This window comes from Strigops habroptila, chromosome 6 (genome assembly GCF_004027225.2).
Source record: "Strigops habroptila isolate Jane chromosome 6, bStrHab1.2.pri, whole genome shotgun sequence".
Classification (NCBI taxonomy): Eukaryota; Metazoa; Chordata; class Aves; order Psittaciformes; family Psittacidae; genus Strigops; species Strigops habroptila.
Window position 1 is genome coordinate 40,584,687 of NC_044282.2, and position 14,853 is coordinate 40,599,539.

General features: G+C 36.1%; 1 protein-coding gene across 4 annotated transcripts in view; it reads left to right on the top strand.

The window, feature by feature from the left end:
- The window catches only part of CSMD1 (CUB and Sushi multiple domains 1), a 1,137,242-nt gene that overhangs the window by 1,032,043 nt on the left and 90,346 nt on the right, over positions 1 to 14,853 (top strand). For all 4 annotated transcript variants that reach the window (XM_030490098.1, XM_030490097.1, XM_030490096.1 and 1 more), the window contains 3 exons: positions 1,077 to 1,265; positions 5,362 to 5,508; positions 13,667 to 13,855. In XM_030490098.1, coding sequence (XP_030345958.1) covers positions 1,077 to 1,265; positions 5,362 to 5,508; positions 13,667 to 13,855 — 525 coding nt within the window. The remainder of the gene's footprint in view (positions 1 to 1,076; positions 1,266 to 5,361; positions 5,509 to 13,666; positions 13,856 to 14,853) is intronic.

Sequence of the window (14,853 nt, forward strand, 5' to 3'; positions counted from 1 at the left end):
GAAGTTTGCAACAAAATTCTCTTGGCTACAACTGAACCTAAATTTCACCTCCAAGTTTGTAAAAGGCCAACTAAGAGAAATGGTCCAGTTTTTAATGTTTATGATAGTTATATATGTTTTTTCCCTTGGAATGTGTGTTTCCCCTGATCATTTTTCCTCGATTTTTTTTTTCCCCCACCTTTCTTATAACCTTTAATTTATGCAAGTACTTGGGTACCGTGCCAGACAGTTTCCAGGAATGCATTTCTGTCAAGATATATTTGTGAATCTTACACAAAAAACATTGTTAAAATGCACATATATTATGAAGCTGTGGACAGAATGTATCAGACTTCAAGCAGATATGAAAAAAATCAGTCATGCATGAAAGCCAAAATGTTAAACAGTGACCAACAAAAGATTTTCTTAATCAAAATCAGTATTTGGATATAAAATTTACAGAATTTTAATGAAATATACTCCTTGTCATATACAGAGATCATAAACAACTATGAATACAAGGTGAAACTATACAATGTTATGAGTTCAGAATTTAAATAACAAGGAAAGTCGTTGCTGAGAAGGTCTTACTTGGAGTCTGTATCCAAAATAAACCCTTTGTCTGCACAAAACATGTATGCTTTCAAACAACCTGGTGTGCCTAGAAGTTCCAATATGTTGTCATGTTGATGTAACAGACCATACTTAAAGGTGGGTAGGGTTTTTTAGGACCTCAAATAAAAGACAATTTCCAAATAAAACATTTTACCAGGCCTTTTACCTTACCTGTGTGAATGATCAGAAGTGCATATGTGAATCCCTTGACTGTAAACCCTTTGGACTGACATATTTCTGAGTGAATGTTTTATTATAATTAGTATCCTTTTTCAGAAATATAAGGTTTGTAAAGGTAGTACTGTTGTGCTAAAGGGAACCTTATTGTTCCTTCCATCTAGAATATGATTTTAACATGTTTTCATTTGGAAACTGAACCTGAAACATACATACATGTGAAAAATAATACTATTTTTTTCATGAAAAGGAAACATTTTATTTCATTGCTCTTCTTGTTGTTTTTCTTGTTGTGTCCTTTTTAGCACAATGTCCAGCGAATGAAATCCGTACAGAATCATCAGGAGTGATCCTCAGTCCAGGTTACCCAGGCACCTACCCCAACTCTCAGACCTGTTCATGGACTATAAAAGTTGACCCAGGATATAACATCTCCGTCTTTGTAGAAATGTTTCAAAGTGAAAAGCAATTTGATGAGCTAGAGGTATTTGATGGTAAGAGAGATATAAACTCTATCTACAGAACAAATATTGGGTCAAGTGGGGTTTGATTTCCAGTTGTTGGTTTCATAATGCAGTGATACATCTGAAACTTAAACAGTAATCCAATATTTCTATTACTTTTGCCTTACATATAAATCTGTTAGACAATGAAAGATTTTCTAGATGTGTTCAAGGCAAAGAAGCTTTTAAAATTTCTTAGGTATTGTTAGAGGAGCAACAGTAGCAGCTGCAGCATCCCTATGAAAGTCAGAGTTTCTTGGGAAATTTATGGAGGTGTCTGAAAGGAGAAATTAATATGCCGATTTGTAATGGATCATTTCTGGTAAGGGAATATTTTGGGGTATAATTGCAGTTGTCCAATTTAATAAAACTATTTGAATCAAAATACTTAAGTCCAGATACCCAGCCTACTTTCTCCATAGCGTAGCAGAACCAGTGCTGGACATTGTTTGAATATACCCGTATTAAAGTATTTGACCATGTGTTTTAGGACAAAGAATAGAGAAATGACAAAAACTTAGTTTCTGGAGTGTTACTTATAGCAGCACCTCTCAAAGGGCCCTATTTAATTAACAGGCTATTCTTATTTTCTACTGAATTCTAAGCTTATTATCACTTGTCCTGTTCTCATTGATTGATGATAATAACTAATCCCTGATTGTTCTTTAATGTATTTTTATTCATTTGGAGACCATTATCATATCTTCCCTCATTAACCAAGAATATATGATAACTGTGATAGAACTGATTAATATTCACTGTGGGATTTTCATAACATGAAAAATATTAAAAGGTCATATCTTTTGAGGTATCTTGCTCTGAGTATTTTTCCTAAGTATTAGGTTTTTAATGTCTCAAATTGTTAAATGCTGTTCACTTTTTGATAACAGCGTTCTGAAAAAAAACCCCACAATATTTTTCATTAGCGTATTTTTTCTTTCTTTATAATGTGTGTGTTGGTCCATGTCAGATTAATGAACAAAATAGTCTGAAAAAAAAGTGTCTATGAAGACTGTCTTTTCCTCTACTCTATTTTGTATTTAACATTAAGACCATATGTAGCATGCCTGGAACTCTTTAGTGGTCTGATCACTTCATTTTCTTTTAAAAAAATTCTATTGAAACTGCTTAGTGTTCCTGATGAAGATTTTTGATTTCTTTCTTATGCATTTAAATATAATGAAACCAGATTATCAATAATAGATCTGAGAGAATTATCATAGTCACTACATTTTTAAGCATTGTCATTTCATGACATGAAATCCATTCTTACAAATTCCTCTCTAGTGCAGCTCTACTGAAGTAATTTTTTCTACCACCTACCAGCAAACTTAAATGAGAAAGATAATGGCATATTTATAACCTCTCAATACAGTGCCATGTAGAGAGTCCTGAGCTAGCTTTCAACAAGTTGATATTTAAATATGTCACATTGCAGTGCCTTGCAGAGATACTTGTTTGTGTCCCTGTGGCCACATTAGCAGTGTGCTTTGCTAGGCTAATTAGTTCTACATCTCAGCATGATGAGTTTGTTGGGGCAGAAGGCGATGCCAATGTGGCTATACTGTTTCCAGTGATGGATATAACTCAGACTAACTCATTCAGAGCTAGCTTAGGTATTTCCCTGTATTGCTGCATTTTGCAATTAATGTGTGTTGTATCCTGGGAGCTTGTGTGGACCAAGCCAGCATACTTTTATTTAAGTTAATAAAACTGCACTGATCTACCTACACCAGGTAAAGATACATCACCAAACTTTATGCAAAAACTATATAAAGATTGACAAGACATCGGTAGCAAATTAGTATTTGTTAAGGCACAGGTCTCTCATTACTTTTTGAGGCAGCTTCTGAATTCAAACCAAAATAGTGACTACACCTAACTAACTGCATTGTAAATTATGGTGCTTCAGCAGCTGGATGACGCATCAATATTGGCATCCAGTCAATGAGGCCACCCTGGTCACTTGGGAGCAATAATCCCATTACCCATTCCCACTTATTAGTCATACCCTTAGGACATCCGATCTGTATTCTAAACCAGAGAAACCATAATGTACCACGAGTATAATTATTAAAGGCTTTTGAACTTGAAAACACTGTAGTCAGGCTGCTTACACTGAATAGCTTTCATTTAACACAGCAAATATTCTTTGACTATTTCTTTTTTCCTCCCTGAAATAAAGCAACAAAATCCTGTCATTGAAAAGACAAAAATGTCAACTTTTACCTAATATTGAGGAAAGCATCATATGACAGGTCAGCACACCAGAAGCTGAGTATTTCTTTCCCTCTATAGACAAACTCCAAAATAACAATAAGAAAAATCAGGCTCAAGAACAGCGAAGTTCCTGAACATTGTCTAAAGAGCTGCCTTCTAGTTAAGGCACAGAAACTGAAACTCAACTTCAGGAAAAACAAACCAAACTAAAATGTATTGAAACATTCCTGATCTCCTGAAACATACTGATCTCCCAGTAGCTAAAAAATGTGGTGTGGCATGTAGTACTGCAAGCAAATTTCAGGATCACTAATTAAGGAAAGATTCTCACCTCTCTGTGTGTAGTAGATTTATATTTGTAATTGTACTCTTTTAGCCCTTTTATTTGAGAATTTTGATAGAACATATAAATTCTAAACTGTAACAACTGTATTAAATTTTGCAAAATCCAGGGAGAGGCAGAGAGATGCTAAATGAATTTTCATGTTCTAAAGCATTTTTTCAAGCAAAAATAGGAATTGACCTCAGCATTCCTCATCATTTATCCTACACTGTAATCATCAAACATTAGCTGCCTAATATGAAAAGCAAACAAGCCACAAAGCATTTTGTGCATGCCGAGTAGCCTGTGCCTAAAGCTATGATTATTTTTTCTTATTTTATATATGTATTTATTATTTAGAATTTATTTAGTAATACTTATTTAGTTGTAGTGTTGTCATTATGGTGACTGAACCGCAGTACCTAAGAACTGGGAGGTTGTCTTAATCGTTATGGTTTGCTGTGGCTTCTATAGCCTCTCTTTTGTACCTCAAATGTCCTGAGCAGAAAATATACTTATTATTTCTTGGACTGGAGGGGGAGAAGGCTGACTACAATTGTATTCAGTTTTTAGGTGTCATTTGATTCAGATTTATTTTTGTGTTTTCGTGCAACATAAGAAAAGCTGATCAGGCTGCAGCTGCTGAAACTCAGCAAAAATGAATGAAATGGCCTCTTAATTTGAAATAGCGGCTGTGGCCAAGATAATATTGGTTGAACGTGGTTTTCCTAAACTTGAAAAAAGTGGAGCAAAAGGCATAGAGAGCATATGAAAGGGAGGAGTTCAGCTCCTTGGTTTCAGGCAAAAACATAACCTTCATATAGATGAAGGTACGATTTAATGTTTTAGAAAGTTTCAGTCAGAGATTGTTTTGATATATAGATTTTTTTGTTGTTCTGTTGCATAGATTTTGTTTTATTATATAGCTAGACCCCAAATCATTTTTTGTGCTTCTAGGGTTTTATTGTGCTGAAGATGTATAACAGAACTGAGTCCAAATGAAGTGTATGTACTGTAAATTCATAGCACTTGTACATATGTTTTCCACTGTGAACTGTGATTATCTTACATGTGACAGCATTTTTTAGCTCATGTGTTCACTCTGTAATATGGTGGTTAAAATTATACAAGCTGTACAATGTCAAAGAATGTATGGATTTGTTGCCACTCACTAGTTTGAAAAGAGCTTAAATAAATAATAGATATAAAAGGACAAGGAGTAGAAACATAACCTTATTCAAAGTAATAATAGAAGTTAATTGGAAAAAAATCCATTAATTTTCAGTGTTTATGGCAAAAACACTCCTTGGTTTATATTTCAGTTTATATGTACCAAAATTTTTTATCATGCACTCTAGTGAAAATCTAAAACTGAATGGAAAGTTTAAGTAGAGATCTGTTAATTATTTCACTAGCAATGATGTGTCAGGTTATTTCCTATTCTTTCCTGTATATTCACATTCACAGCTGAGTTAAAATATGGAAAGGATTACTTAAACTTGTAGTACTTTAATACTTCAATAGTTTCTTTATTCATCTCTGAAGGCTCTTCTGGGCAAAGCCCTTTACTGGTTGCTTTAAGTGGAAATCATACCGGACAGATGAACTTCACAAGCAAAATGAATCAGCTATATCTTCGCTGGTCAACTGATCATGCAACTAGCAAGAAAGGATTCAAGATCCGTTACTCAGGTAACTATGAATGATTTCCATTAAATTATACTGTGTGGTTACATATACTATTTAGCGTCAAATTGAGACCTGTAATGTAATACCTATTTCTCTGAAGATAATTTATTATGTGCTTTTTGAGCATGTGTAATCACTCTATTACAAGTTCATGGTAAGCACAGGACCTGGACTCTCCATTTTTAACCAGTTTGCCAAAGATGTCCTGATAAATACAGCTCCAGTGAATACTTCTTTCTGCAACCTGCTATCTTATCTTACCAGACGAGAGCAAGGCCTTTGAAATGTAGCGGGATAGCCCTTAGATTTACACAGAAGTACTCAAAGAGTGAGAATGTTTGATCCTGAAACAGTATATAGTACTCCACCTGCAATTCAGTACACAATTATTAGGTTTACAGTTTCCTTCAGTTGCAGTTCACAGCTCTTATTCCTATGCTTTTCTTCGTGTACAAATAAATGCAAAACTGAGGAGAAAAAATCCCTCACTTTTTCAACAGTCTGCCTGTGAACCTAGTGTTGTGGTGACATGAAAATATGTAAATAGTTTATCTAAATAGTGTTAAAAAATATGTCCTTTATTAAAAAAACAAATCAGTTACCAGTGTTGCAATAATGGATTGTACTCTATGTGTAGACATATTGACCCTCACTCAGTTTGCAGCCTATTTAAGATGTTTTCACACATACATCTACAGACACATTGCTCCTAAAACGCTTGGCCTAGGGATCATTTACATGATATAAATAGTACATGAGAAAGAAAGAGGTGATAATTACTGTCTGTTGTTAACATTAGCTTTTTCTGTGTTTCAACTCGATTAGCAATGTGAAGGTTGTGTGTGTTAATTTTGGTGGCTAATAATTGTCAATATAAATAAAGTAGAGAGAGCAATACTGAGAACATTTTGGAAGAACATTTTATCAGGTGGGAGGTGTTTCCCATTTAGTCATGCTAAATGCCATTTCGGGAGATGATTTTTCATTATCAAATTATTAAGGAGAATTAAATCTGGCCACTGTCAAAAAAGTACTTTTAAAAATATATTAGCAATAAAAGGAGGGCCAAGAACCTCCATCGTGTGCTGGATACTAGGGGAAACCTAGTGACTGAGAATGAATAAAAAGGTTGAGGTACTTACTGCTGTCTTTGCCTCAGTCTTTAATAGTCATACCAGCCATCTTCAGGGTACTCAGTTCCCTGAGTTGGATGGCAGAGAGGGGGAGCTGATTGAAGTCGCCATAATTCGGGAAGAAATGATTAGCAACCTCCTGCTCCACTTAGATATATATAAGTCTGTGGGGCTGGATGGGTTGGTCTCTTCTTCCAAGTAACAAATGCTAGGAAGAGGTAACGGCCTCAAGCTGCGCCAGGAGAGGTTTAAATTGGATATTAAGAAAAGTTTCTTCACTGAGAGGGTGATCAGGTTTTGGAACAGATTTCCTAAGGAAGTGGTAGAATCACCATCGCTGGAAGTGTTCAAAAAACACGTAGATGAGGCCCTCAGTGACATGGTTTAGTGGTGGTCTTGGCAGTCGTGGGGCAATGATGATCTTAAAGGTCTTTTCTAAGCTAGCTGATTCTATGATTCTATGATTGAGGAATGAGAAATTATTTCTCACCTTTGCGGGTATGCAGAACATATTTTGCAGTAGTGAAAAAGTGGTCTATCTAATTGCTAGCCTCAATTCATCAATTATTATGGCACTAGCTGCAACTAATAATTAAATAGGGGTACCAGAGAGATATATGCAGTCCTTATGGCTATGTTTTAGGAACAAACAACTGGTTTGCTTTTTCTGCTTCACTAACAGTCAGCGCCTGCATTTCTCTCTAAAACTTTTGTACATTTTGCATGAGATTCAATGGAAATAATCAGCATGAAAGAAGAGTAACAGTGAGCAGCAGCATAAACAATCGGATTTGAATCTTAATGAGGGAAAGCAACATCACGAAAGTAGGAAAAATACAAGATCCCAAAAAGGCTATTGATACCATGGCAGCTGTGACTGAGCCAGCAGGCTTCCTCATAATGAAGAACCTATTGAAATGAATTACTGCCCTCCTACAACCCTCCCCTTCTCCAGCTATGCCTGTGCGCAAAAATTTGCAAATTGTAGTGTTGTCACAACTAAGTTTCATTTGTAGATACAAATTTTCTTCACTTTTTAAAAGTGCTAGAAGCTCTTAGAGGAATGCTTAATATTTTTTTTTAGCATACAACCTTACTTGTGTAAGCAATTTGTCTAATGTTATTTGTATGTTTTCCATCTTCTGGTTTAGCCTTTTTGGTAAATCTTAGAAGAAAAGATCTATAACATTACAGCAGAGGGGTATTTCTTTTAAGGGCTTTGAGACATTATAGAGGCACCAGCATGATTTTAATCTAAATAATAAATTTCCTAACTGCACAAACACCTAGATATTAAATGATCTCTTCCTTAATCTAGGGAGGATCTGGATAGCATAGTGAAACTAGGAAGAAAAGCATCGGTTAAAATTTCTTGCAGCTCTAGGCAAGTAATCCTTTTTTTCTTTGAAAGAGGTGTACTATGGCAAAATCATTAAAATGGATGCCAAAAATACAAGGAAAAGGTATTGTGTTCTGAAACATTTTATTTTTTAAATTCTTGCTTGTTGTTTTGTAGTGCAGTGCTTGCTTGCTTTTTTGTAGTGCTTGAACTTGACTTCCCGGTGCAGCTTGGTTCCACCAAACTGTGCAGTTTATTACAGATGGGGAAGATGTGTGAGTGCAGAAAGTGGAACTTGCTGAGCTCAGACTAAGAAAATCACTCTGTAGAGATGAAAGTTTGAAACTGTTTTGAAAGACACCTGCAAGAACATGCTTCTTGGCTTTGTTCTCTCTCAATAATTTATAATGCTGCATGCACATTCCAACCCAAGCAAGCCAATATAAAAGCATAACAAAGAAGAAATGGATGGGTTGGGTTTTTTTCAGTAGTGGTGGAAGGAATGAAAGTGCACTACAGTACTTGGCATGCATGAAAGAGTCATAATGATTTGGGAAGCAGAGGGGTACTTAGCTTGCTAGTTTGCAAGTTATATTACCTCTGTAACATTTTTGTTTAACTTTTGGTTAGTCATTCAGGAGTAAATAAGGCAAGTAGTTAGCTAATTTGTAATTGCCTGCCAAAGGAATTGTCAATATATATGTGAAAAAACCCACCATAGATCTCTATCTTACCTTACGTATTTGGTTTGCCTGGCAAGGTTTTGGTGGTGGGGGGATTACAGGGGTGGCTACTGTGAGCTGTGTCCCCTCCCATCTTCTTGCCCACTCCCAGCCTACTTCCTGTTGGGATGTGGCAAGAAGCAGAAGAGGCCTTGACTCTTTGTAAGCACTGCTCATCAATAATGAAAGCATCCCTGTATGATCAGCACTCTTTCCAGCACAAATCCTAGACATAGACCCATAATACCTATTATGAAGAAAATGAACTCAATCCCAGCCAAAACCAGCACACCCAGGAAGGGAGGGATGGAGGGAAGGTGTTTTAAGATTTGGTTTTGTTTCTCATTATCCTACTCTGTTTTGATTGGTAATAAATTATATTAATTTTCTCCAAGTCAAGTCTGGCTCATGATGGTAACTGGTGAATGATCTGTCCCTGTCCTTATCTTGACCTACCAGCCTTTTGTTATATTTTCTCTCTCCTGTCCAGCTGAGGAGGGGGAGTGATAGAGCAGCTTTGGTGGCTACGTGGTGTCCAGCCAGGGTCAACCCACCACGCCTTTATTCTGCTCTTGTAACCTCATCTGTTGTTGCAAGAAGCTTCACCATTTATTTCATGTTATTGATAAGCTTTTTACATGTGAAACAGCTGTTACTATTTCTATTTCAATTTAAAAGAAAAGGCTATTGATTGGTTTGGTTTTGTCTTTATATTTTCCAGTAGCTGGTTTGAAGTGACAAGGGAATTGTATGAAGAAGTTCTGTGGTTCCTAAACTTAGGTGGTGATTTGCTATAGTAAATACAGCAGGAAAATCATGCAGTGGAGGTTTCTACAGTACTTTGGATCACAAGAAATATAAACAGGATCATTTATAAATGTTCAATCATCAGTAAGAACATCTGTACTATAAATAGCAGGTTGTTTAGTCAGATATTTATTTTTTGACAAGGCAGACATTCACAATTATGTCACTGAAGAGGGAATACACCTTTGCAAATTTAGCTTGCTGTGTTCATACTGTTTACTTGTTAAATTTAAAAATAAACTGCAAGAAAAAAGAAAAAGGATGACAGCCCAACCCTTTGCTCTTGCTTGGTTGACTGTTGTTCTCCTTTTTGATTGTATATATTATAAAGTAAAAAGTAACATATGGAATGGATAGTCCATTAATTAAGGAAATGTTTTGGTGATCTGAAGAGGTATGTTTAGTTTTCTTGTGTGAACTTTCCTAATTGCTTAAGCAATTTTTCTTATCTATAAAGTGAGAATGTCTAAAGTGAGAATTATATTAAATTTCTGCCTGATTGGATATTTAAAGAATAGTGGCACAAAAGACATGAGATCTCCTGGTAGTTTGATGATAAAGACAAGTAAGTATCCAAAAGGGAAAGTTGAAAGGAAGCAGTGGACTAAGCTGTGACATTTTATCTGTCAACAAAAAATCTACCATATAAGCAAAACAAAGGCAACATGGGATTTGAAGGAAAGTTTTTCTGTTTATTTATAATTTCAAACATACATAGGACTGTTTCAGCAAATAGTTATAAGTATCTTCTTCATGTAAGTTTTTGGACTAGTGATCAAAGATACTGCTGGGAAATTAAGTCCTTTGCTGAAATAAATTCTTAGAGAAAATGTCATACTATTCACTGTAAGACTGTATTACAAAATCATCTGGGGGGTTTAGACATCCAGTTTCAGAGAATTTTCATTCGGAATTGGGAGTTACTTAATTGAATTTCCCTTAGACAGAGTACCTCAAACAGCAAAAATATCTCAGCATGAATGTTTAAATGTTTCAGCTGTTAAGAGAATATGCTTTGTGAAAGGAAGAGTATGGTCCTGCAAATGAAAAATGGGTGTTTATTATGCTGCTGTCCACACATCAGTTGACTAGTGATACGTAATTTAGCTAGGCAGTTATTACCCTGTTGGTCTTCAGTTGCAAGTGACAAATGGTCATGGTGATTACAAGTGGGCTGAAAATGTTCAGTATGTTACCTTGCAAAAAACACTGGTGTTTAAGAGGCCTTGAAAGAATGTGGATGCTATGTCATTTGGAAAAGTAAATTAAATCTGTAAATGTAAAGCTACTTCAGGTCACTGGAACAGCTTCATAGTTTATCACATTTTATGGTAAAACATTGACATTCCTAGATGAGAGCACTTCTGTGTCATTGCACCTATATCAGCTAAGCTTCATGAAGTTCCAGGACAGATTCCTCTCAGAAACTGCCCGGGAGAAAACCAGCATTTTATCCCAGTGGTCCTTGATACGAGGCTGCAATATTTTATGAACACACTGTAGAGGTTCCTGCGTAAGCCCAGAATTTTCACTCAGCTGACAGTGGTTGCAGTTTTCAGTCTGACACTCTTCAAGCACTTGCTTACACTCCAAATCTTCTGACATTTTTATTTATTGCTTTGTGTGTGGTTCTTCAGTTAATTTGTCAGTTCCTGATCCTAGGAGATGTTGTGTGTGTTTCATCCTGGACTCTGAAGGAAGTTCAGTTTAGTAATTTTTAATCTGTTTTTTAAACTGTAGATTAAAAAGAGAATTGTATGGAGTCTTCTCAATATCCCTTCACTGTCTCAACAGGTGTTAGTGTCTTCTAGAGTTATAAAATTAAATTCCATCTTCAGAATTTTAGATAATTTGCTTCAAGTGCTTTCCTTCTTTTCATGCTACGTGTAGCTTAGACATAATAAATTGTTTGAGAATCAGCCTTTTCTATTCATATTCCGCTGCCTTTGCAGCACAAAATACTATGACCTCTGGTAGGGCTTTTACACTGATGGGTTTTTTTATTTTATTTTATTTTTTTTTTTTTATTGATTTATTTCAATTTTTTTTCTGAACATCACTTAGTTCACTTCAGAGCTCAAACTATGCCTTTGGGCTCTGGGCATTGTTAACGGTTACAACATAAGCGGCAATTATGACTGATAGATTTCCCCTGTGACTCCAAGGAATTTTTCAGTATTTTGACATCATTCTGTATAATTTGGTAGCCTGACTGTCCCATATTTCATGCCATTTTAAAACTGATCGCTTTGGAGGTTCATATATACTACATATTGTTGAAATTAACCACAGGGGAAAAAAAATGGCAATAAGTTCTCTGGTAATCAGAACACAAAGTACAACCTGTTATGCTCAAAATCTTCTAACCCCTACACTTTGTATGTCTATCCAAGAATTTACTGTTAGTATAACCAAGCTGTGTGGTTCAGCTGATACGCTGGAGGGAAGGGATGCCATACAGAGGGATCTTGACATGCTTGTGAGGTGGGCCGATGCCAACCTTATGAAGTTTAACCAAGCCAAGTGTAAGGTCCTACGCCTGGGTCGGGGCAATCCCAGGCACTGCTACAGGCTGGGCAGAGAAGAGATTCAGAGCAGCCCTGCGGAGGAGGACTTGGGGGTGTTGGTTGATGAGAAGCCTAACATGAGGCAGCAGTGTGTGCTTGCAGCCCAGAAAGCCAGCCGTACCCTGGGCTGCATCAAAAGAAGTGTGACCAGTAGGTCAAAGGAGGTGATCCTGCCCCTCTACTCTGCTCTCGTGAGATCTCACTTGGAGTGTTGTGTACAGTTCTGGTGTCCTCAACATAAAAAGGACATGGAACTGTTGGAGCAAGTCCAGAGGAGGGCCACGAGGATGATAAGAGGGCTGGAGCACGTCCTATACGAAGACAGGCTGAGAAAGTTGGGGCTGTTCAGCCTGGAGAAGAGAAGGCTGCGTGGAGACCTCATAGGAGCCTTCCAGTATCTGAAGGGGGTCTACAAGGATGCTGGGGAGGGACTCTTCCTTAGGGACTGTAGTGGTAGGACAAGGGGTAATGGGTTCAAACTTGAACAGGGGAAGTTTAGATTAGATATAAGGAAGAAGTTCTTTACAGTGAGGATGGTGAAGCACTGGAATGGGTTGCCCAAAAAAGTTGTAAATGGTCCATCCCTGGCAGTGTTCAAGGTCAGGTTGGACAGAGTCTTGAGCGACATGGTTTAGTGCGAGGTGTCCCTGCCCATGGCAGGGGGGTTGGAACTAGATGATCTTAAGGTCCTTTCCAACCCTAACTATTCTATGATTCTATGTTAGCAGTTTAATAAAAGAATTAGTAGTCCAGATTAAATGGTTACGGGAAAAAAAGAATAAAAAAGAATAAATAAAAGCTACTATAAAAAACTATGATACGTGTTCTACACACACTTCCCATTATCTAAACTTTTCCCTGGTACTACATTCATGCTTCTGTGGCTCCTTGGGAACCCAAGATCAATGGCTTCATTTTGTCGTTTGTATTTTCATTTCAAAACTGACATTTAAACAAGTGCATTCTGTCTTTCTTCAGATGTAGTGCAAATTTAACATTTAATAATATGCACTTACTTAAGTTGCATTATTTTGCTACCAAATTAATACAATTGTCATGTGATATCTTTGGGGGAACATGGACATAACATATTACAAATTTTAATCTGAAAAAAATGCATCTGATGAATCAGCCTATTGTGCTGTGTCTTGCAAATTTTTAATGTATTTGGCAGAGTGTTTCATTTTTTACTTAGATGTTTAAGTGCACTGGGTTTTTTTAATCAAACTGTTCATAATTAGTTTTATGTAGAGTGTAGCTCAAAGAACAGCTTTATATTTATAAATTTACCAAATTTCAAGTAGACTGTTTACTTAGCATGAGTAAACTTACTGAACCATCTACATGCTTCCTGATTGCAGTTTCCTCATGTATGGTAACATAAAATGGTTTGAGATTATAAACTTTGTTTTTGAACTTCATGGTATTTCTGCATAAGCAGTTCAAATCTTCACTGAGGGTTGCAAAAGTAATATGACAAATTCTGTACTAATTTTAATGGTATTCATAGTCTGCATGTCATAAATAATGTGAACTGTGTACATTAAGTGTGTTTTATGTGTTTTTAATAATGTCCTTTCTTTTGGCATTTAGCTCCCTATTGCAGCTTAAATCCTATCTTGAGGAACGGTGGAATTGTAAATAAAACAAGTGGTCGAGCTGGAAGTAAAGTTCGCTATTACTGCAAACCTGGGTATAGAATGATTGGTCACAATAATGCAACATGCAGGCGTCACCAAAATGGCATGTATCAGTGGGATTCTCCTGTGCCAATCTGCCAAGGTAAGATAATGTTTTCTTGTTGCATATGCTTCTATAATTTCATTGCAAAGAATATTTTACAAAACAAAGATACAGCATTGCCAACATTGCTGTATGCCAAGAGACAGATTGACATCGTGAGTTTATCCAAATACATGTTGACCTGTGTATTTAATGTGTGCAGAGTTAAAGTATTAAGTAGATTAATGCAAATACAGACCAAATGAAAAACGTTTTCAGTATTTTCTTATTTAGTAAAATACATATCTCTAAATAGTCCACATTTCATACTACTGTTGTATTACAGAACTTTGTATAAAAATCCAGTAGTTTTCAGCCGTTAATTTGATTATTTTAGAAAATAACTTTATAAGCAGTGCTTTAAAGACATAATTTGTAACTTCTGATTTTTTTTGTGTATTCTGGAGTTAGCCAGGGTCTCCTTTAGCATCTAGCATTTAGCATCTGTTAAACATAGTTAGTATTTGTCAAATGTTTATGATTTCCCCTGTACAAAAAGCCACACACAAACTACAGAGGAGTAACATAAAGTAGTACAAAGCAGTTAAACGTGGTTGGTTTTAGTCAAAAATGTGTTTCACACATTATTCACGAAACCATTAGCGGAGACAAAGGTGTTATACATCAAATAAGATCAGGAATATGGGGGAAAGGAGAAAGACTGCAAATTCTATCCATATCATATATGGCCTATTCTAACATGGTTTCATTTCTGTCTGCTTCTAGTCTGCTTTGCTTATAGCAGAAATGGTTGTAACATTCATAGTGAAGACTTGTTGGAACTTCCTTGGTTAAAACCTGTGCTTAGTTATTCCTAACTTTGTAAGACATTAACAGCAGTGCTTTGTGCTTCACGTCTTCAGGAAAAGCATTTTGCTTGAGGCTTCATTAAGGATGGCTTAGATATTTCTAAAACCAACGTAAGACAGAAGTTCTATTTTGTACATTAAAAAAAAAAAAAAAAGGAAAAAAGGCCAACTGGGATTTGGCATGATGCT